This window comes from Ochlerotatus camptorhynchus, unplaced genomic scaffold (genome assembly GCF_037179485.1).
Source record: "Ochlerotatus camptorhynchus isolate MF236.1 unplaced genomic scaffold, CSIRO-AGI_Acam_v1.1 ptg000192l, whole genome shotgun sequence".
NCBI lineage: Eukaryota > Metazoa > Arthropoda > Insecta > Diptera > Culicidae > Ochlerotatus > Ochlerotatus camptorhynchus.
The window spans coordinates 1,272,541-1,288,319 of record NW_027040682.1 but is presented as its reverse complement, the minus strand read 5'-3'; the positions used below and the strand labels follow the sequence as shown (position 1 = coordinate 1,288,319).

Below are 15,779 nucleotides of genomic sequence, written 5' to 3'. Positions count from 1 at the left end.
CTTAGCTCAGCCGGTAAAGGCACAGATACAAAGCAATAACATGCTGGAGGTGGCTGGGTCCGGTCTAGGAATTTTCCGGGTTGGAAAATTTCTCGACATTCCTGGGCATAGAGTAGAGCAAAATTTATGTTTGTTAGCTGAGATCATGCTTGGCATACACAGTTTTGGTCACGAACTGCTCATTTGCTAATAACTTTGCACCACAGTTGACGGAACATAGTTCTTTTTGAAGCAGTGGATAGAATAGAGTGTTAGCTTGTTATAGATATGTAAAAAAGTAGATTTTAATGCTAATAGTAAACTGTATTTGTATTTGCGTTGTAAAAATGAGGTGAGAAATGCTGGGTACACATCTAGAAATTTAAGTGTTAAATTGATTAGTGTTGATTCAAATGCTAAGCTTTACCTAATCTTCGCATATCTATAGTAAACTATGAGCCTAATCTATCAATCACTTTAAAGAAAAATAAATTTCAACATCTGAGTGAAAAGTTATTACCAAATGAGCAGTTGGTGTGTACAACTGTGCATGCCAAGCATGGCTGAGATCTTGGCAAAATTCCCGTTTGTTAGCTGAATCTCGGTAAGTTTTTCACTGAGATCCAGCAAAATAAAATGCCGAGCTGCTCAGTGGTGCCCACTACCTCAAAAAATCTAAGTTCGACAAAGTTCCCTGAACTTTTTACAATTTTTATGATTTTCAGCGGAATTTCCTGAATTTAAGATAAGTTTTAAGAAGTTAAGAAGTCTTATGAAATTATTTTAAGTTCCCTGAAACTAAAAGAAGAACTTTTATGAAGTTTCTTAAAATCTACCAAAGTCCCCATAGCTTCAACGAAGTTTCTCAAAGCTGTATAAGGCTCCTTATTATACTTGGTTTTTTTTTCCGAAATTTTACAAAAGAACAATTTTTTTCTGAATTAGCTGAAGCTCTACGAAATACAATGAACTAATATTACATTTCCTCAATTTCTTTGATGTCATCTGAATATCTAAAAAATCCTCGTATTAACAAAAAAATATCCAATGTAGCTAAAAAAATAAACACTGAGCGTCTTAGAAAATTCGTGAATTTCTCTTAGCATAGCTTAGTTCTATGAATTTACACCAAACTTGCTGGTTCTACAAAATTCTCTGAAGTTCTACGAAGTACACTGACCTTCTACAAAGTTTAACTGAGTTTTACAAAGCTTGCTGAACTTTTATAAAATTTGTTGCACGTATTAAATGTTTAATGACCTTCTATACAGTCCAATTAATGTCAATAAAGTTTTTGGAAGTTCTACAACGTTTTTGAAAATCTTTGAAGTTGCTTGAAAATCTACATCGTTTCTTTTAATTTCAACTAGTTCACCGAGCTTCTACGAAGCTCTCAGAAATAAAATGTTGTTGTCTTAACTGTAATGAATTGCTCTTGACTTCTAAGAAGGTCCCTAAGCTTCAGGACAGGCTCTATTTTAAAAATCTAAGATATTGAACATGAACACCTTCCCTCGCCCGGAATTTTTAAAGGTATCGGTGGGCTAAATAATTCCCGCTATATGTCAAATTACACAGGTGTATGACAGTTAAAATTTGATGTATTATCTCTTCTTCTTTAAGACTACTAATTGAATTTTTGAATCGACCTTTTCAGATTTGTATGAAACTGTGCGTAATTGTTTATTATGGGCAATTTTTCACATTTTCGCTAAAATTCGACCATTTTAGACGTTGTAAAATTTACAAAATGGTGCCCTTGTAATTTAAAAAAAAAAGCTGTTGCACAAAAATGGTATTTCTGATCGAAATGACGTCATAGACAAAGTTGTAGAGAAACATAATGTTTTGCTGGGAAAAATAAACAAAGAATGAGATTTATTTATTTTAAGATAAAATTAAAAAAAAATAAAACCCCGAATATCTCAGAATGTTCTTGCCCGATATTTGATTTTTTAAAAGCTTATGAAAAATGCAAACTTTTGGATTGTTCAAAACCATGGACACTTATTATCTGAAAAAAATCGTAGAATAAGAACTGTTGGAAATTTTTGTTAACTTTTTATTGGTACGGTGTTTTGTTTTTATTTAGAGTATGTGAAACATTGTTTCTGAGTATAAATTAAATGAATAAATACTTTAACAAAATGTTCAAAAATATGTCCCAATAATTCTTGCTCTACGGTTTTGTCATTTTTATAGTGTCCATAATGTTAAATATCCCAAAAGCGTGTCTTTTGTATGAGTTTTTTTTAGTAATCAAAAGGCAGTCAAAAATATTTTAAATATTTATGATTTAAAAAATGTTATTGGAAATTTTACTTGAATCGACTACAAAAAGTGTTTTTTTCCCACAAAAACAATATTTTCCTCTACATCTTTGTCTCAGACGTCATTTCGATCAGAAGTGCCGTTTCTGTGCTACAGATTTTTGAAAAAATTCTAAAAAGCCAGAAAAATGGCAGAGTTTTAACAAAAATGTGAATTATTGCCCATAACAAACAATTAGACTAAGTTTCATGCAAATCACAGAAGGTTGAGTTTTTTCGATTCGTCATTTGGCGTGGAACTGCGCCTTGTGGAATGTGATGAATGCATTTAAAAAATGAAAACTCCAGGAGGAGGGGTGCAAAACTGAGAGTTTTTCAACTAAACAAATACCATGAGTACGGATCTGGGCAGTGCGCAAAACAGTCAGATTCATTGAGTCATTTTGATATGAATATGAACTGCCATCTACCTCATCATTCACTGCATCGTGAGAGTCTGAATGATTGAGAGGTAAACGAGTCACTGCCAACCGAGCACTCAGTCAGTAGCTCAGTCAACACGTTTATTTTTCCGTGATGGCACCCAATATTTGTTTTGAATGACTGAGCGTACATTTTCTATGGAAAAATGACTCAATTACATGCTGTGTGAGCGAAGGCAAGCGGTGTGCGTCCAATGAGGTACAGAGAGAGGTGAAGCCGATCGTGAAATATTGTTGTATTAGTAAACCAAAAAATCAACGTAAACGCAAGTAGTGCCATGCCCATTTTGTTATGGCAAGTTTGCTATAAGAAATGCTCCTCGTGTTTATTAGCGAAATTCACATCAAAGATTGATTAATTGCGTAGGAAATCAGTTTGGCACGGCATTTGTGACCAGCGTACACCTTCCGGTCATATGAAACCATAAAAACCGTCCAAATTCGCCCAACAAAAATTTTGTCTTGAATTTCTGTATGGCAAAATAGTGAACTTTTCGTCAAAATTAACGGAAAAGAACTCACCAACACTGGAGGACCGTGAGTTCCTGCCCACCTGTCATTTTCCATCTCGGGTCTGCCCAGAGCAATGGATTGAATAGTGCAGTGCTTTCACACTCAGCCTAGGCACGAGATGGAAAATGACAGGTGGGCAGGAACTCACGGTCCTCCAGTGTTGGTGAGTTCTTTACCGTTAATGTTGACGAAAAGTTCACTATTTTGCCATACAGAAATTCCAAACAAAAAAATTATGGGCGGATTAGAACAGTTTTTGACCTGTTTCATATGACCGGAAGGTGTATGCTGGTCACAAATTTCGTGCCAAACTGATTTCCTATCAATCAATCTTTGATGTGAATTTCGCTAATAAACACGAGGAGCATTTCTTATAGCAAACTTGCCATAACAAAATGGGCATGGTTCATTTTAGTAAGCAAACTAACACTTCTTCCGACTGTGTCACCTCTCTTACTCGCCTAGGCCTAGGCAGCCAATAATTTTACGCTCTGGATCTGGGTACAATAATTAAATTGTCATGAATTCAGCGTCAATGCGTAAAACAGCTACTACTTCTTCTAGTTTTTTTTTACAATTATGTAGCGAGCGTTTTCCCAGCTCTCAACTTAGTGTTCTAAATACACTGCCACAGTTATTAATTGATAGCATTCTATGCCAACCAATGGATGAATTAATATATTGTGTGGCAAGCACAATAATACCAACAATCAATACGAAACTAACGATTTTTAATTGGCTCACTACTTGACTAGCCTATTGGTCCCAAGCAAACGATTAACGTATCCCATTCTAGTTGAAATTCTATTACTACGCAATGTTTGTTTTGATTCGTTATGAAAGTTTGACAGATAAAATGAGGGGTTATTGGTTTTTCCTATGTTCCGAGGGGTGAATCGATTAGCTTGGGACCGAAGAGAGTACCAGAGCTGAGCCAAAAAGTTGAGCACGTTATTTCGGGATCTTCTAGTCTTAGAGTTACCTCTATGATGATACTCTATGCCCAGGGAAGTCGAGAAAATGTCAAATCCGAAAGAGTTCTTCGACTGGATCGGGAAACAAACCCGCCGCCTCCGGCTGGGTAAAACTTTGCCTTTACTGACTAGGCAATCTTAGGCATCGGAAACGTCTACTAGGGGGTTCATAATAGGCCAATTTACCCTTAGCTCTGTGAATAGAGCTATTTTTTTATTCTATCATAATTTTAAATTTGAATTAATTTTCCATAACACTTATGATACAGTTGATTGAACTCCTTGGACCTATCTAAGAACAACCCGTGACTGTTAATTGAGAAACGCAGGTCTAGTCTATCTGATGCCTCATTCGGAAGATATTACAGCAATGACCCGATTTTGCCAGCCCCTCCACGCCTTCAACTTTTATCTTTCAATTAATTTCACATATCCGTAGTTCCGAATCTTTCTCAATTATCTTCAAGATGGATGTGAAAGGTATACTTTGGTGCAATAAATTTAAACAGTAGTGTCAAATTAAAAGAATAATCCTTTTAATTTGTGGAACCTCTTAACGGAATCCCTTTATGAAGAGCTTTGAGTGGGTTGGTTTATTTCCTTTAAATTCCGTTATAATTGGTTATCTTTTGACAGATACGCGTATTTCGTCTACTACTTGCAGACTTCATCAGTGCCAAGTACTCAACACCTGGTACTGGTGTTGAGTACTTGGCACTGATGAAGTCTGCAAGTAGTAGACGAAATACGCGTATCTGTCAAAAGATAAGCAATTATAACGGAATTTAAAGGAAATAAACCAACCCACTCAAAGCTCTTCATAAAAGAATCAGTTTATTTAGTCTCCCGCATCTGAAAAATGGTTGAAATATGTCCAGTTTGCGCATGGCCGGCATTACTTAATGACTCTTAATTCTCAAGTGAAATCAACTGCACACTTAGAAAATAATACCGAGCTCGGTGAACCGACTTTTTATTTGTTGAACGCTCCTTAGTCTGTTTGGTTTAATTTAAGAAGGAATAACCGAGCTTTCGTTAAATTTTCTTTTCTCACAATCTGTTAAACTTACCAAAAAAAAAAAAAAAGAAACTCGCGTGTCAAAATTAAACTCAAGCAGCAATAATTCGGTTATTTTTTGGAGCGCACGAATTTCATTCCAAATATTAGTTGCTTCGAATTTGTAGAATTGGTAGCAAGTTTTGTTCAGATGCATAACTTATTTATTTTTTATTATTCTAAGCATGACTTCCCATTGATAAGGAAACTATAAACTTCTCGCACGTCGTACGAGGCACTGCCTCGATGACAACAGATTTAATGTTTATCCTGTTGCACACGCGAGAAAAAATGGCTAAGGATTTCTCCGATTTTCATCTAAGAAATCCGAGTTTCTTCGGTTTAAATTTGACGTTTATGAATGTTTAGCGAATAATTGGGTAAGTTTACCAAGCTTTCTGGGTTTTCACGTACCGAACTCGTAAATATCGCTACTTTACCGTACTTTTCGGTTCAGTCATCATTTCTACCTGTCAAATTGATCCTATTTTAACCGAAGCTCGGGTTTGACTCGAAAAAATGCAACTAACAATATATTTAAAAAAAAAATATTCGGCAGCAAATTAAACCGAGCGCGGTATTATTTTCTAAGTGTGTGAGAATATGAAAGTAAGATTATCGTTAGGCATACTAAGTATGCAGATCCACATTGGCCACATCCTGCCATGAAACTGGTCAATTTCTCACATGGGTAAAAACTAAATCACATTAGAATTCAAAAGCAAGATAAATAGCAAGAACATGAAGAGGGCACACTTATAATTCGAAATTTCCGAAGTCTATTATTTCGGAATATTTTTGACCATATCGTAAATAACTTTCTTAAGCGCGCCGTCGTTTATTGGCAATTGGTTGAAAATTTTGAAACTATAACACTTCGGAAATTTCAAATTATAAATGTGCTAATTAGTTGGCCATTTTCAACCAGCCCGTGAATTTGAGGCAAGTGCTTCCAATAAATTGATATTACGTACACGCAAAATTCAGCATATTTGTAGTTCTGTGTCAAAATTTTAGCTCAATTGATCATAACAAAACAAAGTTGCAACATGCCAAAGTTGGCTAGTTTGTACAAAAATCGGCCTATTGTGCTAAGGCCACCATTGTACATATTTAGACATTATAAGGACTGATCGCCCTGCTGAAAATCTGACCCACTCAGTTGACGGTAAAGTTATTCGCACTCGCAGCGGACCCGCAATATCCCATATGAGTACGAGCGTACGATCGTATAGGCTTGCGGTTTTTACTATGACGACTGTATAGCAAACTGTTTCAAGTAACAAGTTGTCGACCTTCGACACAACAACGGCCCATCTGACTGGATCTGGAGATGAAAGGCCTACAACGCTCTCTAGTTTGGTAGGAGTGTACCTACCAACACCAATGGGCACGTAAATGAAACAAAACTCGCATATCTTTTAATCCCGATGAAGTCGTTCCAAAAATAGAAAGTCACTCGTAACTTTACTGTAAAGTAGTTGCTCAATTAGCACCTTTTTTTAACGTGATTGGTTTGCTCAAAATGTCAAAAAAATGAAAACAAAAATAACGAACTAAAACCGTGACGATGACCGGTCTTCACTGGAGGGAAACCATCTTGCCCGCTTAACTACTGGAAAAACAACTGTCACCGCCAAAGCAGGAAGGATTACTTATCTACGCGTTTCTTTCGGCGATCGATAATGTTGTCTTCCTGTTGCTAATTGCATAATTTGCATCGGTTGCATTTTTCTTCGATTTTTCGCTGCTGTGTGCTCTGTTTTGTGCCATAGAAATGCTATAATTTCCAGCTTTCACGGTCGTTCAATTTTACTCAGCGCTGAGTAGCCTACGTTTTCAGACATTTCTCTTTCATCTGCGTAGAAGTTTCTCTCTCTGGAATGTGGAATTGTACTGAAAGCTAATCTTACTCAGATAGTGATTAACTTTTACTCATTCGAATGGATAAATTTCTAAAAGCTTAGTCCTACGCTCACGGGGGTAAATTGAATTTTGGCGGAGCTCACATCAATGTGATGAATATGGTGGGTGAGGATGACTGCAACAGACTACTTTTTCTAGCATTCAGCACTGCGATGCAGGTTGGAAAGAGTAAGCTGTTTTGTTCTGTCGTACCTGCGTCAGTTTTACCGCTGTTAGTATGTCCAAAAGTGTCAGATTGATTAAACAATCAAAATCATGGTAGCTATGGTGCATCTATATGTGGTTGACTGTCTACGCTTTTATAAATGTCTCCATACGAATGAGTAAAAGCTACTCACTCTCTGAGTAAGTTTCGTTTTCAGTGTGCTGGAGTATGCAAGAAATGATGCACTGCCATAATTCGCACAGTTGGGTGTAGTTGGTTCATACACCATGTAGTATTTTGCTATAAAACTGGTTGTAGTTTGCCATAATGATATGTTATGCCCTGTACACACCATGTAATTAGTATCTTGCCATAAACTTGCAAACGAACTATTGAAGCGTAAGATGCGATTTGTTGGAGTGACATATTAAGTCGCAACATTTTTGCGAATACATAACATTAGAAAACATTTTTGTTTCTAATTTGAATAAGGCAAAATCGGGTCATTACTGTATTCAACATGGATCTCTTCGTGAGTATTCGCTCAAAAAAAAACATTGTGACGCTACAATAAATTGTTGCTCATATGAGAATTCACTAAAAATCCTAACTGGCTACAAAATTGGTCTTCATTATGGATATTCCTCTTTGCAGATAAAAGAGATGATTTGAAGTTGCGGCAACTCTCTTTAGTTATTACTACAGGTTTGTACCGGATTTCTTTGCTGCACACACGTACAGTGGTTCCCGGGTGGCCAAAACATCAAAAATTAAAGTTGATATTTTTTATCATTTTTACATGTTAAGAGTATCTTAAATTGAATGATTTGTGCAGTTCTGTTGATTAATTTTTTTATGGTTGTTATAGTGTAGCGATATCACAAATTTTTGAAAAAATCGTAATGTTTCTTGTTGCTGTTTTGCTCAAATATAGCAAAAAATAATGTGTTTATCAACTTGGTTGCCTAACAAGAAATGTTCTTCGGCTTATTTCACGTCGAATGGAGGATTGAAAAGAGTGTCTACACTGTTTTAAGTGACAGTTTCTAATAAAAAATTAGCAAAAATATACTTTTTTTTTTTCAAATTTAGACTAATCAAAACATATGACAGACACATCCGCCCACTATCATTTAGTTACCAAAATATAGCTAGAAAAGTTAGCTTTCAGATAGTCTTCAATGTATTTTGCGATTTTTTGCGGAAGATTTTGAAATTAGGAATAACAAGTAAAGTGTTCTTTGGAAAATATCCGTTTCTAAGTTATATAATCTGTGGTGTTTAATGTAGCAAATTTCACCATGCCTTTTTCAAAGCACACCAACACGCACACACATACACACTAGACTGATGCAAATTTTGACATTTTCGCTCCACAGTGCTCAAACGGTTCCAAATCGGGTCCTGATAAGTCTCCCAATATTTGAACTCCTTTGATAAGAAACTAACTTTGCACAAACCATTTGAAGTTTATATGGAAATAACTATGGGAAATCCAAACTTTTTGTTCATTGTCTTCTTACCTTTTTCCATATTGCACTGTTAAAAAATTCAATAGCTATACTTATGGAAAATTTTCTCAGCTACAACTTAGCAGAATATAGTGTTTGAGCCAAACGTCAAATAAAATTGTTATTTATTGTTTAAGAGATTGATAATCTTATGGCATGATCAAGCAGCTGTTTTGTGAGCAACACTGAATCTTGCAGTGTGACATAGTAGCCATGATTTTTGTACTGTATTCTAAGCGCCAGAAACACCAATGTTGCCTGCTGAACAGTTGATTGAGTTTAATCATAAGACATTAGTGGCTTGAATTATTGAAAACTTTTGATGCTTACATTATATTGAAAAGTGGTTTTGGACAAAGTTGTAGCTGAGAAAATTTGCTGCGAGCTCAGTTATCATTTTTTTTAAAGCAGAGCGATATGGTAAATTGTTAGATGGATATGAACAAAACATTTGGTTTTCCCATAGTAATTTCCATAAATTACCATGTCAAAATTTGCATCAGTCTAATACACACACGCACCATTAGACTGATGCAAAATTTGAAATGTTCGCTTCACAGTGTTCAAACGGTTTCAAATCGGATCTTTATTAGCCTCCGAAAGTTTAAACTCATTTGATAAGAAACTTACTTGGCACAAACCATTTGAAGTTTATATGGAAATTACTATGGGAAAACCAAACTTTTTGTTCATTGTTTTCTAGCCTTTTTCCATATTGTACTGTTAACAAGTTTTATTACTATTTTCATGGGAATATTTATCAGATACAACTTTGCAGAAAATCGTTTTTCAGCCAAACGTCAAATTAAATAGTTATTAATTGTTTCTGAGATTGATAATCTTATGGCAAAATTAGGCAACTGTATTGTGGGCAACACTGTATTCTGTAGTGTGACATAGTAGACATCAGTGACTTGAATCATTAATAATTTTTGTTCCTTACATTTGATCGAAAAGTGGTCTTCAACAAAGTTGCAGCTGATAAAATTTTCAACAAGCTCAGCTATCATTTTCTAAAGTAGAAAGAACTGGTGAGTTTTGAGATAGATATGAACCGACATTATGGTTTCTCCATAGTAATTCCCATATAAACTTCAAATGGTTTGTGCCAAATCAGTTTCTCACTAAATGATTTCAAATTTTGGGAGGCTACTCAGAACCCAATTTGGAACCGTTTGAGCACTGTGGAGTGAAATTTTCAAATTTTGCATCAGTCTAACGCACCATGTATCTAGTGGCCCCTAGACAATCGGCATTCTTAAAATATCTTTTTATACGTTCATTTCTCGTGAAATTTTTATGCAAGGCCCTTTAAGAACATTTTATGACGCATATTTTTTGCTAAGTTGTTATCTCTTTTATTTGAAAAGTTATGGCTAGTTTTTGCTGAAAAATATTAGTTTTTTAAATTAAATTAAATGCCTTACACAGAAAAAGCTCTTGCACTTTTTTTTACCAAAAGTGAAGAAAAACGATTTTTTCAATGAAATTAAATGTTTGAAAATCGGTTTGCTCCATTTTGAGATATTGACAATTGAAAATAGCCATTTTTTCGAAGAAAATAGCCTTTAACTTTCTAATCAAAAAAGATAGTAACCTAGTTGCTTGAGAAAAAATATGCATCATCAAAAGTTCTAAATGTAATCAGAACAATGTTTTTACGAGAAATTACGCATGAAAAGATATTCAAAGAAAACCGATTTTAGTGGCCACCCTAACCTGCTTGTTTAACAAAAATCATAACTCATGAACCATAAGAGATAAAAACGTTGTGTCTTCAACAATTGATTGTTCTACAACTTTTTAGAACACTGCTTTGGTCTATCTCAAATAATAAAAAAGGTTGTATTTTTAATTCACTAATTTTATGGACCACCCTAATTTTACGAACATATAGATTGAACAAAAAATATGAAGCAACTTTCCGTAAGAAATCATATTCCTAAAACTGACGGTTTGGGCGCATTGTGCATTGGTTTTGATTCTACTATACTCCTTTTTGTGACGTCATGATTGTCAAGTTTTCTTCGTACAGCTAAAAAACATCTATTTCAACTGTGCCTATTTGCAACAATTTTGAGGTTTTGGCCAACTTTTGTTCTAAGGGGAACCACTGTGACACGATGCAGGAAGATTATTGAACAATATGTTGCGATTAAATATTGAATGTGATGCATCACACCTGTTCAGTGAAACATGTATCGCGTGTGAACCTATGCATTTTTTTTATAAAGAAAATTTTATAGCGCAACTTGTTTCATCGTGTGTACGGTGCTTCGATGGAAACGTTTCACATTTCAACCCCTGAAGGTATACCGTTGCTATAATTTGCTTGTTTCCTTTTATTCTTTTCGAACAGTCACCTCTACCGATCATCGAGTTTCAACTCGTCCGGGCGCAGCTCAAACTGTGATACAGCAGAAGACATGTATAGCGATGTAAGTTTGGAGGACGTGCAAGACTTAAACCATAAGGTGAGTGGGTGGTGTTTTGTTTGCGTGTTTTCCCGGGAACTATTTTTTCTCTACACTGACTGAGTAACATCATTTTCCTTTCCCGCGCTACGGGTCTGTTCCCTTTGGGCTGTAAATTTAGTCTTTTAGTAATGCATGCGTGTTTTGTTTTGGGGAAAGAACGAAAGAGCAAATGAATCACATTCATCGTTTCCCCGATGGTGGGTTTGGTGGGTCGTGAAATTGCAACAGAAACGGGTAGTCGTTTTAATGATTGCTAATGACGTGACAGTTCTTGGTATATATATACTAACGAGAGGGAAAGGATGATATCATCATACACTCGACTTAAGGAGAATCACGTGGGTTGATGACAACATGTGGGTTCAGTCGTACGCTCCGGTTTGCGCTTCTTTATCGAGTTAATGATTAATTATTTCAGCAGGTTTGTACACAGAATTGATTTATCGTTTTATTTTGAGTGTTTTTTTTTTGTTTGTTTTGTTGTGATTAGATTTAAATATTGTACAAATGGAATCGTCAAAACCGATATTCAACATAATCATCGTTTGTAGAATCCACGGTAATGCTACAAACTTCCCATATTTTCCTGATTAAAAAACGATCACATCCACATTAATTGCTACAAATTTACGCATCAATGAAGATACTGTCCATGTTCAAACTTACAAGCCGTATACGCGGTGGAGCAGCTTCATATTCAAACGAGGTCAAATCTTTCAACTCATCATCATCATCATCATCTGGCACTGACCGGTCCGCGTTCATCACTCATATTGTCGTGACATAAGTGAATCATTTTTCCAATTAACGATGCAAAAATAGCCAAATCGAAACCATCCGAAACCTCGTTCAAAACAAATCTTCAATCATGATCGTTAGTACGTTTATGGACGTCCATAAGATCTATGTATCAAATCTATAAATAGCCAAAATATTTTTTTTGAACACATCGTGCGAATCGGAAAATCAATTCGAAACAATTCTGACCGATAAAAGGTTGTGGCAACGTCATAACGCTTTATAACAGCACCATTTACGACAGTGAAAACTATGGTATAACAATCACCCGAGCTCATTTCATGTCAATCGCTTGTCTGTCTCTGTTTTTTTTTTCATATGCGCATACAATATTCATACGTATGTTGCAAGTGGAGAAACAATTTTGAGTGTTGCATTTTGAAGAGTAAAGAGAGTTGTGTGAAGCTATGCAACAGCCGTTGGAGAATGCGATCGGAGAAGGTTGATGCGAACGAATTTGAAAAAAGAAAGAAATATAGACTGCATCTACAATCCCCACTAGCGCTAGAAGCTGATGATAATTTCTAGTTGTTTCAGTTTTCGCGATCACAATCGGTTGAATCTATCGAAATTTTGCCATCGGTTAGTCGCGGTGTCAGGTGCTCGCGTTAGACACTTTTGACACCATCGCACGGTGCACCATGATGAGACAAAATTGGCTCCTTTGCACAGCTTATTATTCACCGTAGATAGAGCGAACAGCTGCAGCGGTAGAATTATGTGTTTCGTTTTCTAAATTTGTGTCTCATCTTGATCCCCTCGTTAGCTTAGCAATTTTGTATGCAATGCTGATTTGGGTAATGCCAGTGTTAGTTTAATCTGGTGTTTCTTGAAAGATTTACTGATGCAATCTTAATGTATGTGCTGTGTCAAAGTTCTGTTTCTTTATCTTTGCCTCCCTCTCTAGTCAGTGTTCTCTTGAGTATGTCTACGGTTGGGACTTCTGTAATCGACCATGGCAGAATATGTATTTGTCAAGGTTAAATGTCACAAATTGTTTTTTCTTCAGTTTTGAATCTGTTTAAAATGCAAACATACTGACATTTGTCTTGAGCTAAAAGTAAAATTGCATAAAATCTTAAAAGAATAGGGGAATTTACGTATTCTCGGCAACCTAAGCAGCGACCTTCTTTCTATAACCTTTTTCTCTATGGAACGCACACATATGCAGTATTGGTTTGTTTACAATCTTTTGCTGCCAGCTGCTCTAACAATTTCAGTCAAAAGAATTGTCAAAAACTGTTTTGAAACGCTTTTACAAAGCTCCAATTTTCTCTAGTGAAAGCGAGTATTGTCGGCAACCAGTTTTTCTTCGGCAACCGTTCCATTTGAACTGCATGTAAATCTGCTGTTCTATTATCGGCAACTCGAAATCAGCTACAATTTGTAGTGCGTGTGTTTCATTTCAAGAAAACCCTGCTAGATTGCTTTTTCTCAGTGGTAAAAATATAGTCAAATTGAAGCTGAAAGCATAAAGAATCGTTTGCATGCATTCAGCGAAGTGTTTTCGTAAGAAAATCCAGTGAAAATAGTGTTTCAATTTGGGTTGCCGAAACTAGTCTGTCATGCCGAAGCCGTCATTTCCCCTACTTCCACTGGATTTGGTGTATTTAATCAATTTCATAGCGCCTCCTATAAACTGCAAAAACCATACTCCGTATACGTTGCGGAACTCGCAGCCATATTTTACGCAGTAGAGCGAATTGCCTCACTTCATTCTGGTCATTATTTCATTTTTACGGATAGTCTTATAGCGAATTTTTATTATCGGGGTTGGAACCAGTTCCAACCCAGTGCGAAACCAAACTTTTTGTCAGTGCGAACCTGAACCTGAGGTAGGGTTTAAAAACAAACGATCAAACTGACGTTTGTCAGAAAACAAGCAGAGCCGATCTTGATACCCGATCCAGGTTGGAACTGAATAATAAACAAATTCGCTATTAGCTATTCGTGGAGGCTATTCGTTCAATGAGGCCGATGAAGCACTCCTCGTATTTCCTGCCTGAAATACGATCTAAACTGAGTGCTTTATCTAACTGCTCCTATACTATCACCTTAGTTTGGGTCCCATCTCATTACTCAATTCCGGGTAATGAGAAAGCGGACTCGTTGGCTACGGTGGGCGCTATGGAAGGCGATATTTTTGAGCAACAAATTGCCTGCAACGAATTTTTCCCCATTGCTCGTCAGCAAGTCGTCATCAGTTGGCAACAAAAATGGAATGATGGTGATTTGGGAAGATGCTTACATTCTATTCTCCCACAGGTGTCGAAAAAACCTTGTTTCAAACGATTGGACATGAGCCGCGAATTTATACGCGTTATATCAAGGCTTATGTCCAATCACTGCTCGTTAGGCTCGCACTTCTATCGAATTGGGCTCTCAGGCAGCAATTTATGTGCGTGTGGCAGTGGTTATCACGATATCGAGCATGTTGTTTGGTCATGTACCCTACACCGTGTTGCCAGATCTGAGTTATCCACATCCCTCAGGGCCCGAGAAAAACAACCCGCGATACCCGTTAGAGATGTCTTGGCGAGCCGAGACCTCGACTATTTGAATTTAATGTATGTGTTTTTAAAACGGATAGATCTGAGGATTTAGTAGTTAGTGTCATCTTGTGTTCTCCCAAGTTGTTAGCTGCCCATCGGTGTACCCTCATGTTTGTCTTTTTCATCAGAGTGTCCCTTAGTTCGAGATCAAGAGCACATTGCTCTCCAAACCTTGTGTTCACAACCCCTACCCTGCCATCACATAATATATGTGGAACTTCAAAGTTGACCCCTTTTTTGTGTTGCCTCAGTGGTATAACTGGCATACTTGGACATCGATCTGTCAAAACAAAATTATCGTGACATCGACACTCAGCGTTCATAAGGACCAATGTCGAAAACGTGGCTTCTTTCGTAAATTTCTCGTAGTTCAAAGTCAATCAATGTAAGCCACCAGTTCTATCGGATAGGAGGACTCTCGCTCTACACAATCATCGTGGTGGTTTACTTGAGTGAGTTTTAATTCTCGAGAAAATCTCCGAGAAAGAAATTGTTTACGTTTGCGACATTGGCCCTTGTGAAAGAAAAGCAGATATAAGGTTGCATGCTCAGTAAGCATTGATGTTGACGGCGACTGTGCAACTCTTTACCCGTATGGTAAAATCTCGTAAGCATCTGACAATCTGTGCATGAAATCTAGTGGACTTTGTCTTATCTCTTTATTCCACCATGGTAGCCGCCGTTTTTTCACGGAAAGATTGACAGTATCTTATGGGATTTTCATAGGAGTGAAAGGGTAAATAAATGTTCACCATGTTTCACGGTCAGACTGATATTTGATTATGGGATTTTACGGATTTTACCATAGGAGTAAAGAGTTACAGAGTGAACGAAAAGGCGAATTGTCAATTGCCAAGATAATGCGCAATGAGTGTAAAGTGAGGCCCAGAGAATTTATCGTCTCTTTTGTTCATCCGCTGTTTAAATGGTTGACAGAGTTTACAGCTCATTTGATAATGCGGTCATTCTTTTTTCGACTAGAGACAGGTGGCTTTTCAAAGGATTTTTTCACTAGTATTTTCTAGTCGATCAGGAGTCAATCAAGAGCGTTGTTAAACAGTAATTTACCTTTTTACAGATGCAATATTTCTACGT

General features: G+C 36.6%; 1 protein-coding gene across 10 annotated transcripts in view; it reads left to right on the top strand.

Annotated features, from left to right (window-relative positions):
* nuf (rab11 family-interacting protein nuf) overlaps nucleotides 1-15,779 on the top strand; it is a 346,264-nt gene that overhangs the window by 180,532 nt on the left and 149,953 nt on the right. For 9 of the 10 annotated variants that reach the window (XM_065223419.1, XM_065223421.1, XM_065223418.1 and 6 more), the window contains one exon: nucleotides 11,217-11,331. In XM_065223419.1, the coding sequence (XP_065079491.1) occupies nucleotides 11,217-11,331 (115 nt within the window). The remainder of the gene's footprint in view (nucleotides 1-11,216; nucleotides 11,332-15,779) is intronic. The other variant, XM_065223415.1, reaches the window with a different exon arrangement.